This window comes from Oncorhynchus mykiss, chromosome 27, assembly GCF_057628025.1.
Source record: "Oncorhynchus mykiss isolate SJ-2025 chromosome 27, ASM5762802v1, whole genome shotgun sequence".
NCBI lineage: Eukaryota > Metazoa > Chordata > Actinopteri > Salmoniformes > Salmonidae > Oncorhynchus > Oncorhynchus mykiss.
In genome coordinates this window covers 18,637,568-18,660,475 of record NC_143048.1, presented here as the reverse complement: position 1 = coordinate 18,660,475, position 22,908 = coordinate 18,637,568, and the positions used below count along the sequence as shown (strand labels likewise).

The window sequence follows — 22,908 nt, the reverse complement described above, 5'->3', positions numbered from 1 at the left end:
GAAACCCAGCCTAAAACCCCAAACAGCAAGCAATGCAGGTGTAGAAGCACGGTGGCTAGGAAAAACTCCCTAGAAAGGCCAAAACCTAGGCAGAAACCTAGAGAGGAACCAGGCTATGAGGGGTGGCCAGTCCTCTTCTGGCTGTGCCGGGTGGAGATTATAACAGAACATGGCCAAGATGTTCAAATGTTCATAAATGACCAGCATGGTCAAATAATAATAATCACAGTAGTTGTCGAGGGTGCAACAAGTCAGCACCTCAGGAGTAAATGTCAGTTGGCTTTTCATAGCCGATCATTAAGAGTATCTCTACCGCTCCTGCTGTCTCTAGAGAGTTGAAAACAGCAGGTCTGGGACAGGTAACAGGTCAGGTTTCCATAGAACAGAACAGTTGAAACTGGAGCAGCAGCACGGCCAGGTGGACTGGGGACAGCAAGGAGTCATCATGCCAGGTAGTCCTGAGGCATGGTCCTATGGCTCAGGTCCAGAGAGAGAAAGAAAGAACGAGAGAAAGAGAGAATTAGAGAGAGCATACTTAAATTCACACAGGACACCGGATAAGACAACAACATTAGCGCAGTTGTCATTATTGGCTATAGAGTAAAAATGTATGAAAACAAAAATGTGCTTTTTAGTCATAATTTGAGTTTAGGGTTAGGCATAAGGTTAGCAGTGTGGTTAACGTTAGGGTTAAGGTTAGGTTTATATTTTTTTGGTAGAAATAGGTGGGGTTTACGACTTTGTGGCTGTGATAGCTTGTGATGACCCCATGAGCACAGCTTGCTAGTTAGCTTACATTATCTACAGCAGGCATGAGACAAACAAGCTGCTGCCACATTGCGGCCTGGATTATTTAAACAAAACAAATCGGAGGTTTTGGCCTTCTATGGCGATAACACCATGCGGTAAATTAGTTAATGGACCAATAAGAAAGAGAGTTCCAAACCTCTCTGCCAGTAACAGCACATTTTGGTTTCCCCCACTCAAACCACTCCCAGGCAATCCTAGCAAAGTTCTTGCTTTAGAAATTGCTGTTTGCTAAGAAGCTATTTTTGTTACTTTTTGACCATTTTAATTAAAAACAATCACAGTAAGGTACTACATTTTTACCCAGAAATTATTATATTTTTAGATAAAAATGGCTACATTGGACCTCTAATAGGGTGCCATTTGGCACGCAACCTGTGATTCATTCACTATTCTGAAGCCATGCTGGAAATGACATAATCTGATGCAAGGCGCCTCTGTTTCTAGCAGCCAACTGGCCTACTCATGTTCATGTTCAAATCTCAGTCAAATTCATCCAGACATGTAATACAAGCCATAATACTAGGTAGCCATGGATTTGCTCCTACAATCCGATACGGTGCCAGAGCGTATGAAAGTATAAAAACCTATACCAATATCAGATGCTACAGACAGAAGTTGGCAGATCAGCGCTATCAACTGCAGACAAGTCTAGTGGGAAGCTTTTGTGGGTAAATAAGTAGCTTTGCACAAGTGGAACAGCTCATAGGGAAGGAGCCTATCTCCTAATCTGTAGTGTGAGGCAGCTTGATGTACAAGTACATCCTCAAGACAGGATGCTAGTCCATCACATGGCTTTACCCCCAATCTATCTTCTTAACACTGAGTGACAAGGGAAGAAGCACTCAGGTCCCAGTTTTACTGTCTTTGTTATGACCCAGCCAGGGATTGAACTCACAATTTTCCAATTTCAGGGCAGACACTCTTACCACAAGGCCACTGAGTTGACATTTTGGGCATCTCTCATGGTCTGACAAACTGTAGCTTGGCTAACTTCCATCGCAGATGCGGAAGGCCGACATAGAAGGATGTGGTGGATTGAGATGCAGTCCATGCAAAAAGTCACTATCTTAAACTGACTGATTTTTGGGGATTTTTTTATTATGTTACTAAGGATAAAAGGTATGCCTTGCTAGTACAGTATGTGAATTCAAATTTTCTCAGGATGCTGGGCCAGTCATGTATAATAAAACAATGCTGTTAATCAATAACGGTATATATAGAAGTATCTGAGTCTGTGGGTCCGATTAACACTTTTCTCCTCTCCTCTCCTCTCCTCCTCTCCTCTCCTCTCCTCTCCTCTCCTCTCCTCTCCTCTCCTCTCCTCTCCTCTCCTCTCCTCTCCTCTCCTCTCCTCTCCTCTCCTCTCCTCTCCTCTCCTCTCCTCTCCTCTCCTCTCCTCTATCCTCTATCCTCTATCCTCTTCCTCCAGCCCTGCTGAACTTCCACATGCTGAACTCTGTCCAGTGTTCAGAGGGCATCATGTCCGGCCAGACCTTTGAGACCCTGGAGGGCCACAATATTGAGATTGGCTGTGATGGGGAAAGCCTGACGGTGAACGGTATCAAGATGGTGCTGAAGAAAGACATAGTCACCACCAACGGAGTCATCCACCTCATTGACGAGGTCCTCATGCCTGACTCAGGTTAGCTCTCTCTATAGTGCTTTCATTACAGAGCTGTAACACACATCTCTGAATATGCATGTTTTTGCATTTGCATTTCTTTGTTGAAATGTAAATGGAATTAACTGTTTCACGAAATACACAACACCTTTATTTGCAACACCTCTTTGCTGTTACACTAGTATACAAGTCAACCATACACATAGGAAAATAGATGGAAACAATGACACAATAACACCAAGACTAAGATAAAATCTTAAAACTCTGAATAAGTGTAGAAGTGTTGATCTTTCAGTGTTAGAAAAGCTTTTAATGGTGTTGTCTGTGTCCTCTAAGCCAAGCAGGTGATGGAGCTGCTCACCCCTTCCCAGTCCACCTTCAGTGACATGGTGTCAGAGCTGGGTCTGTCTACAGCCATGGAAGCCAAGGCAGAATACACACTACTGGCCCCGCTCAATTCTGTCTTCACTGGTGAGTAACACACCACTGGCCCCGCTCAATTCTGTCTTCACTGGTGAGTAACACATCACTGGCCCCGCTCAATTCTGTCTTCACTGGTGAGTAACACACTACTGGCCCCGCTCAATTCTGTCTTCACTGGTGAGTAACACACCACTGGCCCCGCTCAATTCTGTTGTCACTGTGATTACACATCATGGCCCGGCTCAATTCTGTCTTCACTGGTGATTAACACACTACTGGCCCCGCTCAATTCTGTCTTCACTGGTGAGTAACACATCACTGGCCCCGCTCAATTCTGTCTTCACTGGTGAGTAACACACTACTGGCCCCGCTCAATTCTGTCTTCACTGGTGAGTAACACACCACTGGCCCCGCTCAATTCTGTTGTCACTGTGAGTAACACACTAGCTCCTCTCTCTGTCCCCCTCTTCCTCTCTCTAACTCCTCTCTCTGTCCCCCTCTTCCTCTCTCTAGCTCCTCTCTCTGTCCCCCTCTTCATCTCGCTAGCTCCTCTCTCTGTCCCCCTCTTCCTCTCTCTAGCTCCTCTATCTGTCCCCCTCTTCCTCTCTCTAGTTCCTCTCTCTGTCCCCCTCTTCCTCTCTCTAACTCCTCTCTCTGCCCCCCTCTTCCTCTCTCTAGATCCTCTCTCTGTCCCCCTATTCCTCTCTCTAGCTCCTCTCTCTGTCCCCCTCTTCCTCTCTCTAGCTCCTCTCTCTGTCCCCTCTTCATCTCGCTAGCTCCTCTCTCTGTCCCCCTCTTCATCTCTCTAACTCCTCTCTCTGTCCCCGTCTTCCTCTCTCTAGCTCCTCTCTCTGTCCCCCTCTTCCTCTCTCTAGCTCCTCTCTCTGTCCCCCTCTTCCTCTCTCTAGCTCCTCTCTGCCCCCCTCTTCCTCTTTCTAGCTCCTCTCTCTGTCTCCCTCTTCCTCTCTCTAGCTCCTCTCTCTGTCTCCCTCTTCCTCTCTGTCACTACTTTATCACTCCTCTCCTTCTTTCTGTTTCTCTCCTCTCAACAGGTGGGTAATGCACACTGAGCTCCAAACTGTGACATTAGTCTTGCTGTCATGCTGACTCACTAGTAAGCTTCATATACTAGACTTACTATATACGGGTCACCGAGGGAAGAGTGCTGGAATGATTTATAGCTGGAGCTTTTTGCCATGCAAACCAGACACACACACACACCACATAGGAACATATGAACCTCAAAAGGCGTGGGGAGAGGCAGCTCTTCTTCCACAGGACATCAGTATAGTCTGTATGACAACCCCAGGGTAATGCAGCCTGGAACAGTCCCTGGCTGTGTCCCAAATGGGACCCTATTCCCTATATAGTGCACTACTTTTGACCGGAGCCCTATGGGAATAAGGAAATAAGGAGCCATTTGGGACACAGACACTGTTACAATGTGGCTGATCAATCTGATTTCCTGGAAAATAAGGTTGACATTTTACAATGACTGACTAGACCACCAGACTGCATCATTAGCCTATATACTTTTTTTATCGTCTGCGACCTGGGAAAACCTTGTATCTCCATTTTTGCAGAATTGGGGATAGTTTCTAAAAAGTTATTGTTTACAAACATATTTAATGTCATATTTTGATCTCTTACAATGTATCTATATGAAATATCTTGTCTTCCAGATGAGGTGATGGCCATTGACCAGAGCTTTCTGAAGATGATTCTGGAGAACCACATCCTGAAGGAGAAGATTACTCTGGGACAGCTGTACAATGGACAGCGCCTGGAGACCATTGCCGGGAAGTTCCTCAGAGTCTTCATCTACCGCACAGTGAGTCTGTGTGTGTGGGGGGGGGGTGTGTCTGTGTGAGTTTGTGTGAGTACATGACAGTTTGTGTGTGGATGTGCGTGTGTGCGTGCATCTCTTGTCTCTGAACAGCTGGTCAAACACAATGGCCATACAACACATATCCATTTCGCTGTGCTATCCATCTACTGGACTGACTAAGAGGCTGTAAATTCAGTAGCTAGCAGACTGTTCAATTGTATGCCTTATAAAGAGCCACTTCAGCAGATGTTCCAACTCAAATTTCAGTTTTAAAGATGCTCAAAACAGAAGTCAGGTGACTGGAGAAACCATTAGCCTAGCTAGCTAACTATCTGGCTAGCTAACTAGTTAGGTGCTTATGCTAGCATACCAACATGCCCAAATATGTAATCATTTTGCTAGAATTGGGATATTAGGACTAGAGTTACATTATTAGGATAAAACCCAGAAAAACAGTTTTCAACAACAAAAAAAGTAGAGTTTTCACTAGTGGTTCTTTAACCTGTCCTGTCTGTCTGTAGGCGGTGTGCATAGAGAACTCCTGCCTGGTGCGTGGCAGCAAGGAGGGCAGTAACGGAGCCCTCCACCTGATGAAGACTCTGATGAAGCCAGCTGAGACCACCATGTTCCAGATCCTCACTGACAACGGAGGATTCAAGTAAGCTGCTTGGGCACATATAGACTCTGTGTGCTTTAGCCTGGTCCCAGATCTATATGTGCTTCAGCAAATGAAATAGTCAGAGAAGTTAGCTCAAGCTCATACAGATCTGAGACCAGACTAGTGGAAGGATTTTGATCAAGGGACAGACAAAGATTGTTCTGATTTTGCAGCCAATTCACGAATATACTGTAAATTAAACAGTGTTGGACAACCTTGTCTCACTCCCTACTCGAGAAAGGATGTTCTTTAGCTAACCAAACAGCCAGAGAGTCAGAGAGAGTTCACTAGTCAGACAGAGTTCAATCAATTTCATACAGACCTGGGAGCAAGCTGGGAAAACAGTTTATACAGACATGTGGGCCAACTTCTTTCTAAATCATGTCCACCTCTTGCAAGTTATTATCTAAATAATACATAGGATCTCATCACTGAAGAGGATCCTGTTCTATAGGTCAATCGGTTTGTACATTGTCAAGCTGGCGTTCACGTGTGTTGGCGAGGTAGAGAACCCTGGTCAAGCCCGGTCAGAGACGAGTTTAGGGAGGCAGCGCTATATGCTAAGCTATCACACTGGCACCGGTTACCGGTTATACAATGTCTATAGTGGTTGTCATGAGTGGCAGGTAACTGTTTCCTTAATGTTGTTTTGGTTGCAGGATCTTCCTGTCACTGATGGAGATGGCTGGTCTGACTGACCTGCTCAAACAGGAAGGAGAATACACTCTGTTCGCTCCCAGTGATGAGGCCTTCACTGGCGTCAGAGACAGCGACCTGGCTCTGCTCAGAGGTTGGTTCGTCTCTCTCTCTGTCTCTCTGTCACTCTCTCCATCATTTTCTCCATCCTTCATAGTCTGTGTCAGTCTCTCTAAAAAAAATCATAGCCAGAGGTTTTTCTTGTCAGGCCACATCATGATGGTCAGGAAAAACTGCTGACCTTAACCATAGCTACCATAGCTACTAGCTTTCTCCTAAAGGTTGTAATGTCAAAGGAACATCCATAAGACTTAGTGGTTGTATGTACGACACGTTCTATGGTACTGTAGTCTTCCGTCTAAAGTCATGTCTGTCCTGGCCAGGTAATATGAATGCCCTGCGTACCATCCTGCTCTACCACTTCAGTAATGGAGTGTTCATCGGTGGAGGTCTGGAGACTGGGGTGACCAACCTTCTCAAGTCTCTGCAGGGCAATAACCTCCGAGTGCTGCATGTGAGTCCAAATCTCTCAACATTCAACAAGACTGTAAATATAAGAAATCATGGCATTTTCCAATGTACGTGTGTATGAAAAGCCGGAAAAAAGCTATTATCAGACAGACCCTGAAGAGATTGTACAATGTTTTTACAGTGAATCAAGAGCCTCTCCTCCAGATCCACTCAGTATTACTAACATCCGCAATCCTTTGTCATCAACAATGTAAACCAACGTTCAAAGTAGGAATTATGACTAAATATTACTTCTTCGAAAACGTATATATATATATATATATATATATATATATATATATATATATATATATATAACAGTTCAACGTGGAAAAAGAGGACATCTGAAATAATGGTCATCTGATGAATAAGAAACCAAAACGTATTTATTGGATTAACTTCCCCGGAAACAACTTCCCAAACATAATTCAGCATGCTGACAGGATTTAGGATTTCACAAAGGCTTGCATTGACCTTTGATATTTACTGTTTTGACCTTGGGTTAATTTTATACTCAGCTTTTAAGTTTGATTGCAGCAATGTCCTTAGGGTCATATTCTAAGATCATTCAAAAAAATAATTTATTGAAATAAACCATAAAGCCATGTGAAGTCCCTGGATGTTTGTAGTGCAGACTATTCATGATTTAGTTTAGATTACGTTTTACTTCTAACAACAGACAGTTGCATTCCATTGCTACCAATTACTTCACACTGGAAAAAGTTAAGCTACACTAAAGATACCCTTAAAAAATATAGTTCACTTAACTACAGTTACTTTGAAAATGTTGTTCACTATATCCAAATTACTTTGTGATAAATGATCATACAGTATGTAAATCTGAAATGTCGTAGACTACAAACTGCAAGAACATATCACTTGGGGTCAAACTTCACCCGTATCTTATTTTTGCAAAAAAAAGTTGAGTGTAGTTCCAGTAGTTAGCTACACTGCTACATGGCAGAAAAATTATTAACTGATGAATTTAAAACTACCACCAAGTTACTAAAAAATGTACACTACCGTTCATAAATTGGGCTCACTTAGAAATGTCCTTGTTTTTGAAAGAAAAGCACATTTTTGTCCATTAAAATAACATCAAATAGATCAGAAATACAGTGTAGACATTGTTAATGTTGTAAATGACTATTGTAGCTGGAAACTGCAGATTTTTAATGGAATATCTACGTATATAGCCGTACAGAGGCCCATTATAAGCAAACCATCACTCCTGTGTTCCAATGGCACGTTGTGTTAGCTAATCCAACTTCTATAATCAAGTCTACCACTGTAGTGTCGTCTGCAAACTTGATGATTGATTTGGAGGCGTGCATGGCCACGCAGTCATGGGTGAACAGAGAGTACAGGAGAGGGCTGAGAATGCACCCTTGTGGGGCCCCAGTGTTGAGGATCAGCGGGGTGGAGATGTTGTTACCTACCCTCAACACCTGGGGGTGGCCCGTCAGGAAATCCAGGACCCAGTTGCACAGGGCGGTGTCGAGACCCAGGGTCTCGAGCTTAATGACGAGTTTGGAGGGTACTATGGTGTTAAATGCTGAGCTGTATTCGATGAACAGCATTCTTACATAGGTATTCCTCTTGTCCAGATGGGTTAGGGCAGTGTGCAGTGTGATTGCGATTGCGTCTGTGGACCTATTGGTGCGGTAAGCAAATTGGAGTGGGTCTAGGGTGTCAGGTAGGGTGGAGGTGATATGATCCTTGACTAGTCTCTCAAAGCACTTCATGATGACGGAAGTGAGTGCTACAGGGCGATAGTCGTTTAGCTCAGTTACCTTAGCTTTCTTGGGAACAGGAACAATGGTGGCCCTCTTGAAGCATGTGGGAACATCAGGCTGGGATAGGGATTGATTGAATATGTCCGTAAACACACCAGCCAGCTGGTTTGCACATGCTCTGAGGACGCGGCTAGTGATGCCATCTGGGCCGGCAGCCTTGCGAGGGTTAACACGTTTAAATGTTTTACTCACATTGGCTGCGGTGAAGGAGAGCCCGCGGGATTTGGTAGCCGGCCGTATCGGTGGCACTGTATTGTCCTCAAAGCGAGCAAAGAAGATGTTTAGTTTGTCTGGGAGCAAGACATCGGGGTCCGCGACGGGGCTGGTTTTCTTTTTGTAGTCCGTGATTGACTGTAGACCCTAGCACATACCTCTCGTGTTTGAGCCGTTGAATTGCGACTCTACTTTGTCTCTATACTGACGCTTAGCTTGTTTGAATGCCTTGCGGAGGGAATAGCTACACTGTTTGTATTCGGTCATGTTTCCAGTTGCCTTGCCCTGATTAAAAGCAGTGGTTCACGCTTTCAGTTTTGCGCAAATGCTGCCATCAATCCACGGTTTCTGGTTGGGGAAGGTTTTAACAGTTGCCGTGGGTACAACATCACTGATGCAATTGCTAATAAACTTGCTCACCGAATCAGCATATACTGTACATCAATGTTGTTGTCCGACGCTATCCGGAACATACAGTGCCTTGTGAAAGTATTCGGCCCCCTTGAACTTTGCGACATTTTGCCACATTTCAGGCTTCAAACATAAAGATATAAAACTGTATTTTTTTGTGAATAATCAACAACAAGTGGGACACAATCATGAAGTGGAACGACATTTATTGGATATTTCAAACTTTTTTAACAAATCAAAAACTGAAAAATTGGGCGTGCAAAACTATTCAGCCCCCTTAAGTTAATACTTTGTAGCGCCACCTTTTGCTGCGATTACAGCTGTAAGTCGCTTGGGGTATGTCTCTATCGGTTTTGCACATCGAGAGACTGAAATTTTTTCGCATTCCTCCTTGCAAAACAGCTCGAGCTCAGTGAGGTTGGATGGAGAGCATTTGTGAACAGCAGTTTTCAGTTCTTTCCACAGATTCTCGATTGGATTCAGGTCTGGACTTTGACTTGGCCATTCTAACACCTGGATATGTTTATTTTTGAACCATTCCATTGTAGATTTTGCTTTATGTTTTGGATCATTGTCTTGTTGGAAGACAAATCTCCGTCCCAGTCTCAGGTCTTTTGCAGACTCCATCAGGTTTTCTTCCAGAATGGTCCTGTATTTGGCTCCATCCATCTTCCCATCAATTTTAACCATCTTCCCTGTCCCTGCTGAAGAAAAGCAGGCCCAAACCATGATGCTGGCACCACCATGTTTGACAGTGGGGATGGTGTGTTCAGGGTGATGAGCTGTGTTGCTTTTACGCCAAACATAACGTTTTGCATTGTTGCCAAAAAGTTAAATTTTGGTTTCATCTGACCAGAGCACCTTCTTCCACATGTTAGGTGTGTCTCCCAGGTGGCTTGTGGTAAACTTTAAACGACACTTTTTATGGATATCTTTAAGAAATGGCTTTCTTCTTGCCACTCTTCCATAAAGGCCAGATTTGTGCAATATACGACTGATTGTTGTCATATGGACAGAGTCTCCCACCTCAGCTGTGATCATGGGCCTCTTGGCTGCATCTCTGATCAGTCTTCTCCTTGTATGAGCTGAAAGTTTAGAGGGACGGCCAGGTCTTGGTAGATTTGCAGTGGTCTGATACTCCTTCCATTTCAATATTAACGCTTGCACAGTGCTCCTTGGGATGTTTAAAGCTTGGGAAATATTTTTGTATCCAAATCCGGCTTTAAACTTCTTCACAACAGTATCTCGGACCTGCCTGGTGTGTTCCTTGTTCTTCATGATGCTCTCTGCGCTTTTGACGGACCTCTGAGACTATCACAGTGCAGGTGCATTTATACGGAGACTTGATTACACACAGGTGGATTGTATTTATCATCATTAGTCATTTAGGTCAACATTGGATCATTCAGAGATCCTCACTAAACTTCTGGAGAGAGTTTGCTGCACTGAAAGTAAAGGGGCTGAATAATTTTGCACGCCCAATTTTTCAGTTTTTGATTTGTTAAAAAAGTTTGAAATATCCAATAAATGTCGTTCCACTTCATGATTGTGTTGCACTTGTTGATGATTCTTCACAAAAAAATACAGTTTTATATCTTTATGTTTGAAGCCTGAAATGTGGCAAAAGGTCGCAAAGTTCAAGGGGGCCGAATACTTTCGCAAGGCACTGTATCCCAGTCCACGTGATCGAAGCAGTCTTGAAGCGTGGAATCAGATTGGTCGGACCAGCGTTGAACAGACCTGAGCAAGGCATTTCCTGTTTTAGTTTCTGTCTGCAGGCTGGGAGCAACAAAATGGAGTCATGGTCAGATTGCCAAAAGGAGGACGAGAGAGGGCTTTGTATGCATCGCAGAAGTTAGAGTAACAATGATTCAGAATTTTGCCGTCACGTGTCGCACATTCGATATGCTGATATAATTTAGGGAGCCTTGTTTTCAGATTAGCCTTGTTAAAATCTCCAGCTACAATAAATGCAGCCTCAGGATATGTGGTTTACATAGAGTCAAATTAAGTTATTTCAGGGCCGTCGAGGTGTCTACTTGGGGGGGATATACACGACTGTCATCATAATCGAAGAGAATTCTCTTGGTTGATAATGCGGCCGGCAATTGATTGTAAGGAATTCTAGGTCAGGTGAACAAAAGGACTTGAGTTCCTGTATGTTATGATCACACCACAACACCACAACTGTTGCAAATGTTCTGTATATAATGTCATCAATGCCAACCTCATCAGTGTTTGGATCTTAATCCTCTCTACTCCTCTCCTCCAGGCTAACAACACAATCAGAGTGAACACTATTGAGGTCCCTGAACATGATATCATGGCCACTAATGGAGTCATTCACTTTGTCAAAACCCTCCTCTACCCTGGTGGTAAGACTGACAAACGTCTCAGACTGCCATCTCCTCTGTTGGAGAAACTGATTATACCCTGATTATATTGTCATGTGTTGAGAGACGCACTGTGCAGTGAATCATTTATTGATTTAATACACATATTTAGCAGTGCTGAATGGTTCAGTACGTCTAACACCCTGTGCTGTATGTATGCTAATGTATGTAACTGCCAGGGTAACACCCTGTGCTGTGTGAACCCTAGTATAAAGTGTTACCAGTATGTCTAACACATTTTATTGTACTGTGGTGTATGTAGCCTAGTATAAAGTGTTACCAGTATGTCTAACACCCTGTACTGTGTTGTATGTACCCTATTATAAAGTGTTACCAGTATGTCTAACACCCTGTACTGTACTGTGGTGTATGAACCCTAGTATAAAGTGTTACCAGTATGTCTAACACCCTGTAACTGTACTGTGGTGTATGAACCCTAGTATAAAGTGTTACCAGTATGTCTAACACCCTTTATTGTACTGTGGTGTATGTGGCCTAGTATAAAGTGTTACCAGTATGTCTAACACCCTGTACTGTACTGTGCTGTATGAACCATAGTATAAAGTGTTACCAGTATGTCTAACACCCTGTACTGTGTTGTATGTAGCCTAGTATAAAGTGTTACCAGTACAGTATGTCTAACACCCTGTACTGTGTTGTATGTAGCCTAGTATAAAGTGTTACCAGTACAGTATGTCTAACACCCTGTACTGTGTTGTATGTACCCTAGTATAAAGTGTTACCAGTATGTCTAACACCCTGTACTGTGTTGTATGTAGCCTAGTATAAAGTGTTACCAGTATGTCTAACACCCTGTACTGTGTTGTATGTAGCCTAGTATAAAGTGTTACCAGTATGTCTAACACCCTGTAACTGTACTGTGGTGTATGAACCCTAGTATAAAGTGTTACCAGTGTGTCTAACACCCTGTACTGTGCTGTATGAACCCTAGTATAAAGTGTTACCAGTATGTCTAACACCCTGTAACTGTACTGTGGTGTATGAACCCTAGTATAAAGTGTTACCAGTATGTCTAACACCCTGTACTGTACTGTGCTGTATGAACCATAGTATAAAGTGTTACCAGTATGTCTAACACCCTGTACTGTGTTGTATGTACCCCAGTATAAAGTGTTACCAGTATGTCTAACACCCTGTAACTGTACTGTGGTGTATGTAGCCTAGTATAAAGTGTTACCAGTATGTCTAACACCCTGTACTGTACTGTGCTGTATGAACCCTAGTATAAAGTGTTACCAGTATGTCTAACACCCTGTACTGTGTTGTATGTACCCCAGTATAAAGTGTTACCAGTATGTCTAACACCCTGTAACTGTACTGTGGTGTATGTACCCTAGTATAAAGTGTTACCAGTATGTCTAACACCCTGTACTGTGCTGTATGAACCCTAGTATAAAGTGTTACCAGTATGTCTAACACCCTGTACTGTGTTGTATGTACCCTAGTATAAAGTGTTACCAGTATGTCTAACACCCTGTAACTGTACTGTGGTGTATGTACCCTAGTATAAAGTGTTACCAGTATGTCTAACACCCTGTACTGTACTGTACTGTATGAACCCTAGTATAAAGTGTTACCAGTATGTCTAACACCCTGTACTGTACTGTGCTGTATGAACCCTAGTATAAAGTGTTACCAGTATGTCTAACACCCTGTACTGTACTGTGCTGTATGAACCCTAGTATAAAGTGTTACCAGTATGTCTAACACCCTGTACTGTACTGTGGTGTATGAACCCTAGTATAAAGTGTTACCAGTATGTCTAACACCCTGTACTGTGTTGTATGTACCCTAGTATAAAGTGTTACCAGTATGTCTAACACCCTGTAACTGTACTGTGGTGTATGAACCCTAGTATAAAGTGTTGCCTGTATGTCTAACACCCTGTAACTGTACTGTGGTGTATGTACCCTAGTATAAAGTGTTACCAGTATGTCTAACACCCTGTACTGTACTGTGGTGTATGTACCCTAGTATAAAGTGTTACCAGTATGTCTAACACCCTGTACTGTGCTGTATGAACCCTAGTATAAAGTGTTAACAGTATGTCTAACACCCTGTAACTGTACTGTGGTGTATGTACCCTAGTATAAAGTGTTACCAGTATGTCTAACACCCTGTACTGTGCTGTATGAACCCTAGTATAAAGTGTTAACAGTATGTCTAACATCCTGTACTGTACTGTGGTGTATGTACCCTAGTATAAAGTGTTACCAGTACAGTATGTCTAACACCCTGTAACTGTACTGTGGTGTATGTAGCCTAGTATAAAGTGTTACCAGTATGTCTAACACCCTGTACTGTGCTGTATGAACCCTAGTATAAAGTGTTACCAGTATGTCTAACACCCTGTACTGTACTGTATGTACCCTAGTATAAAGTGTTACCAGTATGTCTAACACCCTGTAACTGTACTGTGGTGTATGTACCCTAGTATAAAGTGTTACCAGTATGTCTAACACCCTGTACTGTGTTGTATGTACCCCAGTATAAAGTGTTACCAGTATGTCTAACATTCTGTACTGTACTGTGTTGTATGTACCCTAGTATAAAGTGTTACCAGTATGTCTAACACCCTGTACTGTACTGTGCTGTATGAACCATAGTATAAAGTGTTACCAGTATGTCTAACACCCTGTACTGTACTGTGCTGTATGAACCATAGTATAAAGTGTTACCAGTATGTCTAACACCCTGTACTGTACTGTGCTGTATGAACCCTAGTATAAAGTGTTACCAGTATGTCTAACACCCTGTACTGTGTTGTATGTAGCCTAGTATAAAGTGTTACCAGTATGTCTAACACCCTGTAACTGTACTGTGCTGTATGAACCCTAGTATAAAGTGTTACCAGTATGTCTAACACCCTGTAACTGTACTGTGGTGTATGTACCCTAGTATAAAGTGTTACCAGTATGTCTAACACCCTGTACTGTACTGTATGAACCCTAGTATAAAGTGTTACCAGTATGTCTAACACCCTGTACTGTGCTGTATGAACCCTAGTATAAAGTGTTACCAGTATGTCTAACATCCTGTACTGTACTGTGGTGTATGTAGCCTAGTATAAAGTGTTACCAGTACAGTATGTCTAACACCCTGTAACTGTACTGTGGTGTATGTAGCCTAGTATAAAGTGTTACCAGTATGTCTAACACCCTGTACTGTGCTGTATGAACCCTAGTATAAAGTGTTAACAGTATGTCTAACACCCTGTACTGTACTGTGGTGTATGTACCCTAGTATAAAGTGTTACCAGTATGTCTAACACCCTGTAACTGTACTGTGCTGTATGAACCCTAGTATAAAGTGTTACCAGTATGTCTAACACCCTGTACTGTGCTGTATGAACCCTAGTATAAAGTGTTACCAGTATGTCTAACACCCTGTACTGTACTGTATGTACCTTAGTATAAAGTGTTACCAGTATGTCTAACACCCTGTACTGTACTGTATGTACCTTAGTATAAAGTGTTACCAGTATGTCTAACACCCTGTGTTGTATGTACCCTAGTATAAAGTGTTACCAGTATGTCTAACACCCTGTGCTGTATGAACCCTAGTATAAAGTGTTACCAGTATGTCTAACACCCTGTGTTGTATGTACCCTAGTATAAAGTGTTACCAGTATGTCTAACACCCTGTGCTGTATGAACCCTAGTATAAAGTGTTACCAGTATGTTTAACACCCTGTACTGTACTGTGCTGTATGAACCCTAGAATAAAGTGTTACCAGTATGTCTAACACCCTGTAACTGTACTGTGCTGTATGGACCCTAGTATAAAGTGTTACCAGTATGTCTAACACCCTGTACTGTACTGTATGAACCCCAGTATAAAGTGTTACCAGTATGTCTAACACCCTGTACTGTGTTGTATGTACCCTAGTATAAAGTGTTACCAGTATGTCTAACACCCTGTAACTGTACTGTGCTGTATGGACCCTAGTATAAAGTGTTACCAGTATGTCTAACACCCTGTACTGTACTGTATGAACCCCAGTATAAAGTGTTACCAGTATGTCTAACACCCTGTACTGTGTTGTATGAACCCTAGTATAAAGTGTTACCAGTATGTCTAACACCCTGTACTGTGTTGTATGTACCCTAGTATAAAGTGTTGCCTGTATGTCTAACACCCTGTACTGTACTGTACTGTATGAACCATAGTATAAAGTGTTAACAGTATGTCTAACACCCTGTAACTGTACTGTGGTGTATGTACCCTAGTATAAAGTGTTACCAGTATGTCTAACACCCTGTACTGTACTGTACTGTATGAACCATAGTATAAAGTGTTAACAGTATGTCTAACACCCTGTAACTGTACTGTGGTGTATGTACCCTAGTATAAAGTGTTACCAGTATGTCTAACACCCTGTACTGTACTGTACTGTATGAACCATAGTATAAAGTGTTGCCTGTATGTCTAACACCCTGTAACTGTACTGTGGTGTATGTACCCTAGTATAAAGTGTTACCAGTATGTCTAACACCCTGTAACTGTACTGTGGTGTATGTACCCTAGTATAAAGTGTTGCCTGTATGTCTAACACCCTGTACTGTACTGTACTGTATGAACCCTAGTATAAAGTGTTACCAGTATGTCTAACACCCTGTACTGTGCTGTACTGTTTGTACCCTAGTATAAAGTGTTACCAGTGTGTCTAATACCCTGTACTGTGCTGTATGAACCCTAGTATAAAGTGTTACCAGTATGTCTAACACCCTGTACTGTGCTGTATGAACCCTAGTATAAAGTGTTACCAGTATGTCTAACACCCTGTACTGTACTGTACTGTATGTACCCTAGTATAAAGTGTTACCAGTATGTCTAACACCCTGTACTCTAATGTCCTGTAGAGCTGCCTGCTGGAAACTCTGACCTGCTTGGGCTGCTGAGAAGACTCATCAAGTACATGGAGATCAAGGTACAGTACCAGGCCACACCCACATAAAGGAACAGACCACGCCCATATAATGAACCAGGACAATAGGCCACACCCACATGACTATCGTGCCACAGCATTACTTACAGTACTGAACAAGGCCAGACAGGTTATTATGATTAGGAAAATGACTACAATGCCAGAGAACCCTGAGCTAACAAGATGAGATTAACCTTTAAGTGTTTGCTACAAAATTACCTTAAGATGACAAGACGTCATGTAAAGCCTTGAGCAAATACAGTACCCACCACATAATAGAGGAAGGCATTTCTCCTGCCTTCACAAAACCCAAGCAGTGCATCTGAAGGTTCATTGTTGCCCTCTGCATTGGAGTTGAGCAGAACGATGTGTACACAGACCTACAATAATATGGTTTACAGCCTCTAATCCTTCTTTCCATTCATTCGCAGTTCGTGTCAGGATACAGCTATAAGGAAATCCCCCTCACATTCATGAGTGAGTTCAACTATATCTGTTCAAGTCTTACATGTCCGCTGTACCTTTTTGCATTGAAATTACATTTATTTGTAACTTTGTTGTTGTCCAGTGAGTAACTGTTGTGTGTCTTCTGTTTCTTCTAGAGAGGACGATTATCACACGCATCATTGAGTCAGGTAAGTTACAGATCGAAGCAACATTCTTCATGCATAAATCTTAGCTTTGTGTAATACGCTGAGTGTACAAAGCATTAGAAACACCTTCCTAATATTGAGTTGCACCCCCTTTTTCCCTCAGAACAGCCTCAATTCGTAAGTGCATGAACTCAACAAGGTGTCGAAAGCGTTCAACAGGGATGCTGGCCCATGGTGACTCCAATGTTTCAGTTAAATCAAGTTGGCTGGAGGTCCTTTGGGTGGTGGACCATTCTTGATACACATGGGAAACTGTTGGCCATGAAAAACCCAGCAGCATTGCAGTTCTTGACACACTCAAACTGGTGCGCCTGGCACCTAATACCATATCACATTTTGTCTTGCCCATTCACCATCTGAATGGCACACATGCACAATTCATGTCTCAATTGCATCAAGGCTTAAAAATGCTTCTTTAACTTGTCTCCTCCCCTTCATCTACACTGATTGAAGTGAATTTAACAAGTGACATCATTAAGGGATCATATATTTCACCTGGATTCACCAGGTTAGTCTATGTCATGTAATGTTTTGTACACTCAGTGTATATAATTGTAAACGATATTTCACATTTAGTCTTGGAATGACTTGAAGACATTGTGCTACAAGAGTTGATAGAATAGTTGGCACAGTTCAGATAGGGAGGATATCGGCATTCAATTAAATTCATGACCCACGTCCAAGAGGAAAAACCATTATGTCTGTTCAGATAATTACAGTACAGACAGCAACAAGAAAATACTTGCCATAGTAGCAGACACCTGGGAAGGTTTTTATCTGTTCTGGGTAAAATAACCCTTCTTTATTGGGCTTAATCCTGACCTTTGATTTGTGTGGTTAATTCCTGACTTCAAAGAGAAATATGCACAGAAGTTCAAGTTAACTGTTTATACAATTATCTCTAGTCAAGATTCTGAAAGAGATACACTACCGGTCCAAAGTTTTAGAACACCTACTCATTCAAAGGTTATTCTTTATTTTTACTATTTTCTACATTGTAGAATAATAGTGAAGACATTAAAAAATATGAAATAACTCATATGGAGTCATGTAGTAATCAAAAAGTGTTATATTTGAGATTCTTCAAATAGCCACCCTTTGCCTTGATGACAGCTTTGCACACTCTTTGCATTATCTCAACCAGCTTCACCTGTAATGTTTTTCCAACAGTCTTGAAGGAGTTCCCACATATGCTGAGCACTTGTTATATGCTTTTCCTTCACTCTGTGGTCCAACTCATCCCAAACCATCTCAATTTGGTTGAGGTCGGGGGATTGTGGAGGCCAGGTCATCTGATGCATCCCTCCATCACTCTCCTTCTTGGTCAAATAGCCCTTACACAGCCTGTAGGTGTGTTGGGTCATTGTCCTGTTGAAAAACAAATGATAGTCCCATTAAGCCCAAACCAGATGGGATGGTATATCGCTGTAGAATGCTGTGATAACCATGTTGGTTAAGTGTGCCTTGAATTCTAAATAAATAACTGACAGTGTCACCAGAAAAGCACCCTCAGACCATAACACCTCCTCCTCCATGCTTCACGGTGGGAAATACACATGCGGAGATCATCTGTTCACCTACTCTGTGTCTCACATAGACACAGCGGTTGGAAACAAAAATCTCCTATTTGGACTCATCAGACCAAAGGACAAATTTCCACCGATCTAATGTCCATTGCTTGTGTTTCTTGGCCAAAGCAAGTCTCTTCTTCTTATTGGTGTCCTTTAGTAGTGGTTTCTTTGCAGCAATTTGACTATGAAGGCCTGATTGACACAGTCTCCTCTGAACAGTTGATGTTGAGATGTGTCTGTTACTTGAACTCTGTGATGCATTTATTTGGGCTGCATTTTCTGAGGCTGGTAACTCTAATGAACTTATCCTCTGCAGCAGAGGTAACTCTGGGTCTTCCATTCCTGTGGCGGTCCTCATGAAAGCCAGTTTCATCATAGCGCTTTATGGTTTTTGCGACTGCATTTGAAGAAAAGTTCTAGAAATTTTCCATATTGACTGTTGTTTCTCTTTGCTTATTTGAGCTGTTTTTGCCATAATGTGGACTTGGTCTTTTACGAAATAGGGCTATCTTCTGTATACCCCCTCCCTTGTCACAACACAACTGATTGGCTCAAATGCATTAAGAAGGAAGAAATTCCACAAATTAACTCATAAGAAGGTACTATCATGACACAAGGCGAGACCCAGATGCATGCACAGGAAGCAGATGGTTGGAGTCTTACAATATTTATTAATCCAATAGGGTAAGGCAAGAGAATGGTTGTGGGCAGGCAAAATATCAAAACCAGATCCGAGTCCAGGCGGTACAGAGTGACAGAAAGGCTCGTGGTCAAGGCAGGCAGAATGGTCAGGCAGGTGGGTACAGAGTCCAGAACAAGCAAGGGTCAAAATCGGGAGGACTAGAAAAAGGAGAACAGCAAAAGCAGGAGTATGGGAAAAACCGCTGGTTAACTTGAAACATACAAGACGAACTGGCACAAAGAGACAGGAAACACAGGGATAAATACACTGGGGAAAATCAGCAACACCTGGAAGGGGTGGAGACAATCATAAGGACAGGCGAAACAGATGAGGGCATGACAAGCACACCTGTTAATTGAAATGCATTCCAGGTGACTACCTCATGAAGCTGGTTGAGAGAATGCAAAGAGTGTGCAAAGCTGTCATCAAGGCAAAGGCTGGCTACTTTGAAGAATCTCAAATATAAAATATATTTGGATTTGTTTAACACTTTTTTGGTTACTACATGATTTCATATGTGTTATTTCATAGTTTTGATGTCTTCACTATTATTCTACAGTGCAGAAAATAGTAAAAACAAGGAAAAACCCTTGAATGAGTAGCTGTTCTAAAACTTTTGAACGGTAGTGTAGTTGCAATTCTAAGGGGAAAACTGATGTCATGGAGAAAGCCTTTACCTGGAAAGTATCCACAAAGCACATATCCACAATTCCTTTGATTATGTAAAATATTCCAGTCATATGAATCCTTTTAGAGTCTGTGAAATATTGCCATTCAGTCTAATTTGATAAAACCTATAAACTGTCATCTCTATTAAAGAAGGAGTAGAGGAACCACTGACACACTACATGTCTGTAGTTTGTGGAGTCTAGAGTTTCTAAGTTCATTCGATCCTTCAGATCTCACTAGTGTGCCCTTTAAACTTCATGTTCTTCAATGACCCTTTTGTTGTTGTTTATTCCAGTTGCTAAACTTGTTGTCCTCTCTCTCTTTCTAAAGTTCCTGATGTGACCCATGTGACTAGGGTTATTGAAAGGGACCCTACCATCACCAAGGTGACAAGGGTGATTGAGGGAGAGCCTACCATCACCAAGGTGACAAGGGTGATTGAGGGAGAGCCTAGCATCACCAAGGTGACAAGGGTGATTGAGGGAGAGCCTATCATCACCAAGGTGACAAGGGTGATTGAGGGAGAGCCTACCATCACCAAGGTAACACCAATGTAACAACCCATGTTTCAACTGTTGTACCCAGCCATGTACCCACCCATGTACCCACCAAATCACTTTTAGCAATCGGGAAAAGCGTTACATAAATCTAATACATGATTATGATTACTAGGTGACCAGGGTCATTGAAGGTGAGCCAAAGTTCACCAAGGTCACTCGAGTCATCGAGGGAGAGCCCAAGGTCACCAAAGTTACGAGAGTGGTCTCAGGTACGTACCTCACAGACACACATGTCTTTATTGACTCTCGTCCATGAGGTCTGAAGAACTCTGGGTACATAGTAACATCTAGTAAAATAAACGTATTGTAGGCTACAGTATGCTATGCCTGTTTTGGTCTACAGTTGCTATATAGTGTATTGATGCACTACATGAAACAAAGAAGGGTGTGTTTGGTTTGCTGAAGTGAGACACAGGTCTGCAGATGTGAGTCTTTTGTACTGAATCCCCTCTACTGTACGTCACCCCCCTCATGACTCCTACAGCTGCCCCTCTGTGAAAACATGATGTTTCTATGTGAAGACTGATGTATGTTTCATGTTTCATTATGATGTCATCCACAGGTCCTCAGTACTCAGCCAGCAACAGTGGCTCCAGCATTGGTATCGCAAACCTCCAGCAGAAAGGTCAGTAACATCACCCCTCTGGTCAAAGATAACTTAATATAGAGGAAATAATGCAATGTTTCATTGAAAATCACGTATATGCATGTCACTGGGTGGACATGTGACAGGTTATGTTAGAATCTGGGTTTAGCAGATAGTGTGAAGCAGAGAGTGACGAACAGGATTCAAACTAACTGTCACATTTCCACCCTGGGATATTTGACGTCGTAAATTTGTCTTCACAGTGGGAAACCCAAGACCAGTAATTAGCAGGAGAATTCCAGGTAAAACATTATTCCTTGGAGGGATTCAAATGATTGGCAATATCATCCTATGAGGAGCTGTGATTGCGACCATATACATAGAATGACCAAGAACATTGACTTGAATGGGAATGTCCATTCTAGGAACTTTATTTCTATGAGTTTGAGTGTATGATGATCTTTCTGATGTCTCTGTTCCTAGCTGGTCCCAGAAGGAATGTCAGATCAAAGGAACAAAGAGCATGAACATGGACAGACCAGGTGACTGAAGATGCACCAGCAACCAGAGAGGAACAGCAGAGATAATGTCAATGAATGGTCTCCCATACAAGCGCTACACTCCAAATGACGTGTGTGTAGACATACAGAACTTGAACTTAGTGAGACCAGTAAAGCCATTTGCTAAACAAAACACAAATCATTGGTGAATGTATCTAAAGATAACTAAAAGCCATCAATATATGTAAATAGTGTACACATATTTGTGGGTTTTGGGGGTATATTAGAGATTAAAGATTAAAAGATAGCCAGAGGAAGCAAAATAATCTTTAAAACCAAGCTATTGACCATTGGTTGAGGTGATACAACAGGATTTCTGGGAAGTTTTAGTAATTTTTGGGAACTTTTTCAATTTACATCTGCATAATATCAAGTTTGTGGTGCTCACATAAAAATAAATAAAATACAAATGTGATTGCTATTTTCTGACTACTTCTGCAAATGTTTATATTTTTCTACCAGATGTAATTTCAGCTCTGATCTGACTTGAATGTCACAGTAGTGTGTTTGCTTTCTCTTTCTGCCTGACTCTTATTCTACCTAGCTAAACATTCAGATATTGATCTTGTCTTTGCTTTTAGATGTTTCAAATGTGCAACATTCTGACAAACTTAACTTTTCACATACTGTATTCTCTCAATAGCTTTTTTTACTGTAGTTTTTAAACCTTTTTCAATAAAGTATATTCTTGGATATGAAGTGCATCATTCGCCAGGAGAAAAACCTTAGTTGGAAAACTTTTTAGTAGTTCATCACTATAAGGAAATAAAGTCAAGTTACATTTTAGAATCACATTTACTCAATTTGCGAAGAAGATGTATGATAAGCAAATCTAATTTGTGCCAGTAGGTCCGTGCCTACTTAATGAATTCCATTTTCTTAGTATAACGCTAGTTATTTGAGGAGGTAAAAGGGATTGTCTGTTTTTTAGATCTCCTAAAAACTATAGAAGTTGCTAGAATTGCTAGAATTGTTACTTTAACCTAGCTCCCTCTAAAGAGAAACTCATAAAGTGAGAATGAAGCCAAATCTAAAGCAAATGTCAAATATCAGTGTGTGTGATTGATACCGTGACATTCAGGGGTCTCTATTCTTTTGACCGGACCTCCTGTGTGCACTCGCTTGCGCATGCATAAAAAAAAGACGTAAAGACATGTGATTTAACAATATTTTTTATTTATTACCTTTTAACTTGGCATGAACACAATCATGATGTTTTCAACTTATTAAATCACTGTGGACTGTTTGGATGCTGGAACTGTTTTGGAGTGGATGAACATGCGCAGGTCGCCTACTTTTTGAAGTGATTTGTTTGACAAT

General features: G+C 41.9%; 1 protein-coding gene across 1 annotated transcript in view; it reads left to right on the top strand.

Moving 5' to 3' along the window:
- LOC110507664 (periostin) overlaps positions 1–22,281 on the top strand; it is a 51,737-nt gene extending 29,456 nt beyond the window's left edge. Inside the window, exons 8-22 of the mRNA XM_036964821.2 lie at positions 2,240–2,452; positions 2,768–2,902; positions 4,537–4,685; positions 5,204–5,340; positions 6,000–6,130; positions 6,420–6,550; positions 11,239–11,341; positions 16,243–16,310; positions 16,739–16,784; positions 16,910–16,942; positions 20,213–20,424; positions 20,555–20,651; positions 21,005–21,067; positions 21,292–21,330; positions 21,512–22,281. Of these exons, the coding sequence (XP_036820716.1) occupies positions 2,240–2,452; positions 2,768–2,902; positions 4,537–4,685; positions 5,204–5,340; positions 6,000–6,130; positions 6,420–6,550; positions 11,239–11,341; positions 16,243–16,310; positions 16,739–16,784; positions 16,910–16,942; positions 20,213–20,424; positions 20,555–20,651; positions 21,005–21,067; positions 21,292–21,330; positions 21,512–21,555 (1,601 nt within the window). The 3' untranslated portion in view covers positions 21,556–22,281. The remainder of the gene's footprint in view (positions 1–2,239; positions 2,453–2,767; positions 2,903–4,536; positions 4,686–5,203; positions 5,341–5,999; positions 6,131–6,419; positions 6,551–11,238; positions 11,342–16,242; positions 16,311–16,738; positions 16,785–16,909; positions 16,943–20,212; positions 20,425–20,554; positions 20,652–21,004; positions 21,068–21,291; positions 21,331–21,511) is intronic.
- Positions 22,282–22,908: the final 627 nt, after the last annotated feature.